The 8,750-nt window shown below is 29.8% G+C and overlaps 1 protein-coding gene, 1 non-coding gene and 1 pseudogene across 3 annotated transcripts; 2 read left to right on the top strand and 1 right to left on the bottom strand.

The window, feature by feature from the left end:
* The first annotated feature begins 1,901 nt into the window (after positions 1–1,901).
* LOC101507604 (UDP-glucuronate:xylan alpha-glucuronosyltransferase 2) lies at positions 1,902–5,152 on the top strand. 2 transcript variants are annotated; one of them, XM_004499004.4, is made up of 3 exons: positions 1,902–2,340; positions 3,178–3,820; positions 4,092–5,152. In XM_004499004.4, exons 1-3 carry the CDS (start codon positions 2,149–2,151, stop codon positions 5,048–5,050), a joined length of 1,794 nt encoding a protein of 597 aa, XP_004499061.1. In that variant the 5' UTR covers positions 1,902–2,148; the 3' UTR covers positions 5,051–5,152. The 2 variants fall into 2 exon arrangements, with proteins under 2 accessions (XP_004499061.1, XP_004499062.1); XM_004499005.3 differs by having other exon boundaries at positions 2,161–2,345.
* TRNAR-CCU (transfer RNA arginine (anticodon CCU)) lies at positions 3,919–3,991 on the bottom strand. Its single transcript has one exon. It is a non-coding gene; the product is annotated as a tRNA-Arg (tRNA).
* Positions 5,153–6,201: 1,049 nt separating the features above from the next.
* Positions 6,202–8,750, top strand: part of LOC101508139 (protein WEAK CHLOROPLAST MOVEMENT UNDER BLUE LIGHT 1-like) — a 4,517-nt pseudogene continuing 1,968 nt past the window's right edge.

Below are 8,750 nucleotides of genomic sequence, written 5' to 3'. Positions count from 1 at the left end.
GATTTGTGTGTTTTCCTTTTATTTTTCCTTTCTTTGTGGTTGAAGGAGGATTTCTCATAATTGATTCACCATCCTTTTGGGATTTTAGGTCATCAATGTATTGACTTAAATTAAAATTTAGGCTAAATGTCACATGTGATTCATTCCTTAACTTAATTTCAGTTAACGTTTTAGTTCTTTTTTTTTCTTCCTATTTCATCATTTATTTTAATTTTAAGTGACAATTTGATCTTTTATGTTTTAATTAAAATGTCAACAATGTTATAATTTTTTTTTTTTGCAAAAATTCATCAAAAATTTCAAACAAAACCCAAAAAATTAATTATCATTCTCAATATAATGCAATTTCATCAAATTCATAACTTAAATCTTTAAATAAACTCATATTTTCATCTCTAACAACATCAAATAAAGAATAAAAATATGATTTTATTTGATATTTGAGTTACAAATTTGTATTATATTGAAGAATATAATTAATTTTATCGGTTTTGTTTGAAAATGTTGATGAATTTTTTGAATTTTTGTAAAAAAAGGATACTATTGTTGACATTTTAAAACATAAAAGATCAAATTGTCACTTAAAATTAAAATAAATGACCAAATAAAAAAATTAATAAAAAAATAAAACGTTAACTGAAATTAAGTTAAGGAACTACGGTTGGTATTTAACCTAAAATTTATCTTATCACAAAAGTGGATTCTTTTCATTGTCGTCTTTATTTTTCTCAATTGCTACATCACAAGCATTAAATATGTGAGAGAAAAAAGAGAGATCAAGTTATAAAGAAAAAGAGGAGATCGAATTTAATAGGTAAGATATATTACATCAATCCTTAATTATAAGAACTCATTACTTTTTGCATATTTATTAAGAAAAGTTGATAGATTAGTTAATATATTCATTTTATATGTAAATATTTCTAAAATAACATTTGAATGTGTTAAATTTGACTTTCTATATTCCAAGACAAATTAGTAATTTAGTATTTGAAAAACAATTAATAAATACACCTAATAAATTAAAATAACATTTATATTTAAAGACAATTTTTTTTTCTCAAATAATGTTTATAATTAGAGACATAGTAATAATTGGGAAAAATAGAGACGATTTCATTCCCATCCTATCGGTTCTACAATATAAGTCATAGTTGATCGTGCTCTATTTCATTGAAAGATTTGGAAGAAGGGTGTGTGGCATTAGTCTCATACACATATACATTAATCTGATTGTGAAAGGGGTTTTGTGGGGACATGAATTGTGATAGTCTACCATATTCTCAATGTTCTAACCATACAAAATAAAATATGTCTTGAAAAAAATATTTGGTGAATTATGATACATTGACGTGCAACCTATTAACATATTTTGTATCAATAAGAAAACAAGATAACCAAAAGGACTTTTTTTTTCAACTAACCTAAAGGGGTATATGATTATACATTTCATGATTGGTGGAGCTTCATAGTTCATGAACAAATAACCCCTCATCTTTATTTACACGTAGGAAATTGACATGCCAACCAATTGGTTGTTGTTGGTGAACCTCCTCAACTGCCCTTAACACAATTTTCTCAATTATATACTTTTTCTTAAATATAAAAAAAAGTTTGATCAATAAAAATTAATATATTAGATTTAAAATTTAAATTAAATATATCTATTTTTATTAACTCAATTTCTCTTATATTTGAGACCAGAGAAAATATTTATATATTTTAATCCATCATTATAATTATTTTTTACTATTCTATCGCTCCTCTATTTTCCTTAAATGATTAAGAGACAAATGAAACATATAATATTTAAAAATAAAAAAAGAATTATATGATAATATTTTGTCAAGAAATTGTAGGTATAAAATAACCTCAGCTATAAGTAAAGTAATATTTTCATTTTGCTCCTATCTCCAATATTGTTTAATGAACAAGTAAAGGACAAATGGAGGTACATAAATGGTTAGTCTTGCTTTGTGATTTACTCATAATTCTCTAACAACTATTTCCTAATCCTTGTTACTCAAACTAATCATCATATTTAACTACTAATACATCCTAATTTATGAAAAGAAGGACTCATTTAGTATATAGTGTAGTCCCCTCCATTTTAGGCACTGTTGTTTTTGAAAACATTGGTCTTTAAAGATGGATGTTTCAAATCTTCATAAGTTGGTGAAGACAGCACCATCCAAAGCATTGGTTGTTAGATTCAATTTGTTCTGTCTTGCCATCTTTCTAGTTGTTTATACGACGCTTCTTCTCCGTCCTTCTTCATCGGTATATTTCGAAAATGCAGCTTCAATTGTCAGATGCTCCTTGAGAGAATGTCATCACAAGGTAAGGTGAGCCTATTCTAATGGCATCCCTTTCTCATCTTGTTCTGTTTTTGTGCTTTTCCTTTTCTCATTTAACTGTTTGTGGTTGTGCCAAACATGGAACATATGTTTATTTTGTTCATTAAATACCACCTTACTATATCAACATATATGTCAAAATGTATAGTATTTTTTATCTTGTGTTCAATTTTTATGTACTATTCATAAGCTCATATAGAACAGAACTCATGTTATATTCTTGGAATGAGTTATAGATTTAGAATTAAAATTAATCAACTTGTAAAATAATTCAAATTTTGAAAATCTTTAATCACGTTAATATTTTTAAGCCAATTAATTTAGAATCTGGTTGTTACAAATTATTAAAAATTGATTTTTTTTATGCAATAATTTATACTTTTTTTAAAAAAAAATTATTGAGTTTGTTTATCATAATGAAAATATATTTTTTTTAAAAGAATGTATCTATCAAAAATAATTTTTAAGAGAAGTGCTACTCAAAATATTTTTTCATTTGAAGAAGTTTTATAAAAAAAATAAACTATTATTTAAATATATATATATATATAACAAATGGACACAAATTCATAAAAGTAATTATTTAAAAAAACTATTGTTACCAACATGTCTTTAATCTATGAAATTGTAACAAATGAACTAATGTCACAGATATTTTCAATTTTTGAATTTCATTAATTTTAATATTTTATGACTAAATTATCTAAGGCTTACAATTTCTGAGAATCATTTATTGGTTTTGTACATTTCTTCTTATTATCAAATACCACCTTACCATACGAATTAATGTTGTATATTTGTGTGACATTCAAACTTGTAGGAAGAAAAAAGCATAAAAATGAAAGCAATATTGGAAGAATTGCCCCAATCAAAATTAAGGAAGCCAAAGAAAAATGGGACAAAGATAGAAGTACCAAGTTTTTTAAATGAAAAAATTGGTAAAGGAATGAAAATTGGAATGATAAACATGAATGAAGATGATGATGTAAGTGAATGGAACACACATGGAGAAACAATACCAATTTATTTCGATAAAGTATCAAAAAATTTCAATTGGACAGATTTATTTCCAGAATGGATAGATGAAGAAGAAGAGAGTGATGTACCAACATGTCCTGAAATACCAATGCCAAATTTTGAATCATATGAAAACATGGATTTAATAGTAGCAAAGTTACCATGCAAGTATCCAGAAGAAGGGTGGGGAAGGGAAGTTTTGAGGTTACAAGTTAATCTTATTGTGGCAAATATGGTTGTGAAGAAAGGGAAAAAAGATTGGAATTTGAAGACAAAAATTGTGTTTTGGAGTAAGTGTAGACCAATGTTGGAATTGTTTAGATGCAATGATTTGGTTAAGAATGAAGGTGATTGGTGGTTTTATGAGTCTGATGTAAACAGGTTGGAACAAAAGGTTTCTTTGCCTGTTGGCTCATGTACTTTGTCTTTGCCTCTATGGGAACAAGGTACCATTTTTTCATTATTATTTATTGCTTACATTATATTGCAATTTGTGGCAAAATACTCAAATCAACAAAATAAAAATATAAAAAAATATAATTATCGCGCCAGGTAGGGGTCGAACCTACGACTTTCTGCTTAGGAAACAGACGCTCTATCCACTGAGCTACAGGCGCTTGTATATGCATATTTCTGATTTTAGTTCTATTATAGAGTATGTTTTGTAAATTTGTATAGGAAACATCCTTATCTAAGATAATAATGTTGAATATGCAGGGATCGACGAAGTGTACGACACGTCGAAAATGGAACGAAACGTAAGAAGTGAAAGAAGAGCGAAACGCGAAGCCTATGCAACAGTACTACACTCTTCAGAAAGTTACGTTTGCGGGGCAATAATGTTGGCACAGAGCCTCCAAAAAACAGGAACCAAACGCGACCTAATAATCCTGATTGACAAATCCATCTCGGTTCGTAAACGCCACGCGCTATCTGCAGCGGGTTGGAAGATCCGAACCATAACCCGAATCCGAAACCCGAAAGCAGAAAATGGAACATATAATGAGTATAATTACAGCAAGTTTCGTTTGTGGCAACTAACTGATTACGACAAAATCATATTCATAGATTCTGACATCGTTGTACTCCGAAATCTCGATATCCTGTTCAATTTCCCTCAAATGTCTGCTACTGGAAATGATCAATCAATTTTCAACTCTGGCATCATGGTTATCGAGCCCTCCAATTGCACCTTCAGTGTACTCATGAGTAGGCGAGACGACGTCGTTTCATACAATGGAGGAGACCAAGGATTTCTAAACGAGATATTCGTGTGGTGGCATAGACTTCCAAGGAGAATAAACTATTTGAAAAATTTCTGGGCCAACACAACTGTTGAAGCAAGCGTTAAAAATGGTTTATTTGGTGCAGACCCTCCTAAACTTTATTCAATTCATTACCTTGGTTTAAAACCTTGGAATTGTTATAGGGACTATGATTGTAATTGGGATGTAGTGGATCAAAGGGTTTATGCTAGTGACGTGGCACACCGACGTTGGTGGAACATTCATGATGAAATGGATACCAAGTTGCAAAGTTTTTGTAGGTTGACCAGACAACGTAGGACTGAGTTGAATTGGGAAAGGAGGAGATCCAGTAAGATGGGTTCACTTGATTATCATTGGAAGATTAATATTACTGATCCTAGAAAATCTGGTTCACTTTTGATGGATTAGTTTATACAATTTCATTTTCTATTTTTATTTTTTATTTTTCCTTTGCTATATTTGTTATTTTTTCTTTCTTTTCCATTATCATATATAAACATTTCATGTCAAGAGGTTTTTCATGTACATTATTTATTACTACCACTTGTTGCTGCGACACTCAAACCTTGACAAGTGGCAATGCACAGAGAAATGTTTACAATATTAACAATGGTATTCAAAGAGAAATGTTTACAATACTTTTCTCACACTTTATAAAATTTATGTGACCTGATAATTCTATGAATGGGCCTAATCAAATAAAAATAAATTCACACAATCTAATAATACATAAATTTCACCTAATAATATATAATTGTCTTTTTTCTTACAAAACTAATATATAGTTTTCTTCAAAAAATAAAAAGATAAAAAATGTCAATTCTTAAATAGATATCAATTACTTCATCCCCACATTTGAATACGTCAATTTATTAGTTTACCAAAAAAAAATTAGATTTCCCAGAGCAAAAACAGTGCATGTTGTTTTAAAATATTCAATAATATATTTATTTATTAAAATTTTCCGTCATTTATTTGACCAAAAAGGAAATTGAAGGTGTAAAACGTCAAGTAATGGCTGGCATAGTATTAGTGGCAAGCTGATTAATGATCCAAAGACAAACCCAATTTTATTTTTTTATAATTGGAATTAAAAAATAAATAAAATATTAATAATATAATAGAATATAATATCCTTATAGTAATTTGCAAGCATTATATAAAACATGATGATAGGTTGGTTGACTTTTACGGTACGATCCTCTGTTTTACAACAAAAAAAAACAAACATATAATAAACTAAAAGCATAATTTGAATAAAACAACCGTGTCTCATGAGGTAATAGCATCATGAATGAACCTTTTGTCTTGTTTATGTGACAGGGTAGGCCCCATTAACATTGCACCCTTGACCCTTTCTCATTTTTTTCTTCCTTTTCTAAATTTAGTTACAACTTTTCATCCTTCAATTTCATTTTTTGCAAAATAGCTAATTTTAATTTCCATTCTATTATTCCCTCCTTCAATTTTTTTTACTGATCATTAATATCTGCTAAATATCAATCATTGGTTTTGTTTCTGCTTAATCAGGGTATGTTCCTCCTTTTGTTATTTGTTTTTTTTCTCTGCTTCCTTTGTGCTTCTTTTTCAAGGCACCAAGTTTTGTTCTTTGTTTTTTTTCTTCTTTCAATTCCTTCCTTTTCCACTCTTTGCATGTCCATGTTGCAAATAAAATTCATTATTTACTCCTATAGCCATAATTTTCCTGGTTTGCAAAGTTTGGATTAGTATTTATACATCATAGCTAGAGTTTGATATAATTATTTCTCATATGAAATCTATTGCCTATGCTATCTTTCATATTTTCAAATTTTCATAAGTTTTTGTTTTTATTCTCTTGATATAAAATATTATATATATATCAGAAGAATTCTCAACAAAATTGGTAAAACTCTGCTCCCTGAAGAATTTGACCGGCAATAGGAAGGGTTAATGTATATGTCTGAATTATTTTAGGTAAAAAATAAAATTTAATCTGGCTTTCAATGTTTAGAAAGTTGTTTCTCTATCAGCATATGCATGGTGTTTATTTTCTATTCTATGTAATTATTATTTGAAATATTATTTTTCATATATTTCTTCTTCTTTTATCCTCATGAATAGTAGTAATAATTTTGATTTCAATGTGAATATGTATGCATAGGGAAGGACTAATAGCTTTTCATGTATGATATAAGATTCTGTGTATTTTTCCATTAATTGATTTTCAACCAGTATGAATAGTTAGGTAACTTAACAAGTACAGTTCATGATGATACGAACTTGAAATTAAATTAATTATGTGAGAGTAGTAGGGGGGTCTATATAGCTATCAAATTACAGAAACTTTAGTCTTTTATGATGTTCTGTTTCATATCTGTCATTCTATATTGGCTTAATGTGTGAAGAAATTGCACTTTTCCCTCTGAACAATGTGAAAATGTAATAAGGAGCATCATTTTAGTATTTGAGGCAATTTGCCTAAGCCCCGGTCTAATTTCATGACACTGACACGTTGACACCAATGATAATTAGAAAATGAATATACATGTGTCAGTGTCAAACACTAACACATTTCAGACACCAGACACGTCTTCAATCTAAAGTGTCAATATTAAAAAGTATAATACTAACTGCAAAGGTTATACAAGTTGTGCATGTTATTTTTTATTTCATTTTCTTGACACATTGATTTTTCTTTTTCACTTTCCTTCTAGATACCTTTGGCAATCCAAATTGCATTTAACCAATGGAGGAAGTTGAAGACAATTCAGCCTCAGAATCCTCCACAATAAATGCTGAACAAAATCTAATAGCAGAAAACACTCAAGAAAATACTGATGTACTAACTCCAACAATTGAAGCTTCCATCAACTCACTTTGTGATACCAATAGAGTGGAAAATGACACTAATTTTCCAGTGTCTAATTCCTTTGAAATAGAACCAAACTCAACAGAAACTTCTAATCCGGAATCTACAGCACAAGGTGAATATCTTCCAACAGATAATTCAACTTCAACACAAAAAGAAACAGTTCACGAAACCGAACAAAGCCAACAAGGAGACATAGCTGAAACTTCTGAACCAGAAGCTTTAGAAGATAACTTTAACAGGAAGCAAGATGATTGTTCAACTGTTACTGCTAGAAGTGATGTAGATAATCTTATGGAACTCTCAACCTCATCTTCTGAAACAAAAGAGTTGCAGATTGAACCTAAAGAACTAATAACAGTTTCACCTACAACACAAGTTATTGATTTCCTCCAAGAAAATTTAGTTTCAACAACAAACGTTGATGAAGATCATGTAATAGAGCAAAGTGACGAAGAACCTGTGGTTGCAGATTCTGAACAAGGATCCTTAGAAGATATAATGAACAATCAGAAGGGTAGTGATTCTACTGTCAGTGTTGTTGATAATCAGATAAAAGAGTTGGAGAATGATCAGAAAGAACTGAATGTGAATCTGCCTCAAACAAAGATTGTTGATGTTGCTGTAGGAGGTGTTGATTCACCTACAGATGCAAAGCAAATTGCTGAAAAAAGAGGCATAATTGATACAGCATCTCCATTTGAATCTGTTAAGCAGGCCGTTTCTAAGTTTGGAGGAATTGTCGATTGGAAGGCTCATCGAATGATGACTGTCGAGGTATATCAATCTTTTGCATTTATTTATGTGGACGATTAATCAGTTGTGACACTGACACATTCTTATATTCGCATATTTGAACTGTGTTAACCATACATGTTGATGTCGAAATTTGATATCAAATTTGTGGGTTAAAATACCATTTCTGTTAAATATAGTTGTATTAGTGAAACTACTATCACTGCATTTTATTGTTGCATCTTGTGCTAAACTTGTCCTTTTGATACTATATGATGCTATTGTATTGATGACTTGGTAGCTTTTATCTGATGAAATTACAATTAACTTTAGTGTTTGCATTGGATGTACAGCGGCGAAAGCAAGTCGAACAAGAGCTTGAAAAAGCGCACGAGGAGATTCCGGAGTATAGGAAAAGATCAGAGGCGGCCGAAAAAGTGAAAGTACAAGTACTTCAGGAGCTTGACAGCACTAAAAGATTAATATAAGAATTAAAACTGAACCTTGAGAGGGCACAAACCG

The sequence above is a fragment of the Cicer arietinum genome, chromosome 4 (genome assembly GCF_000331145.2).
Source record: "Cicer arietinum cultivar CDC Frontier isolate Library 1 chromosome 4, Cicar.CDCFrontier_v2.0, whole genome shotgun sequence".
Taxonomy (NCBI): Eukaryota; Viridiplantae; Streptophyta; class Magnoliopsida; order Fabales; family Fabaceae; genus Cicer; species Cicer arietinum.
The sequence above is the reverse complement of the archived record's forward strand: the minus strand, read 5'-3'. Positions and strand labels throughout refer to the sequence as shown.

Bases quoted from the DNA above. Each gene is read 5' to 3' on its own strand.
- LOC101507604 (XM_004499004.4), top strand. From the start codon at position 2,149: ATGGATGTTTCAAATCTTCATAAGTTGGTGAAGACAGCACCATCCAAA. The intron at 2,341-3,177 runs GTAAGGTGAGCC...TCAAACTTGTAG, and splicing joins TGAGAGAATGTCATCACAAG to GAAGAAAAAAGCATAAAAAT. The intron at 3,821-4,091 runs GTACCATTTTTT...TTGAATATGCAG, and splicing joins TTTGCCTCTATGGGAACAAG to GGATCGACGAAGTGTACGAC.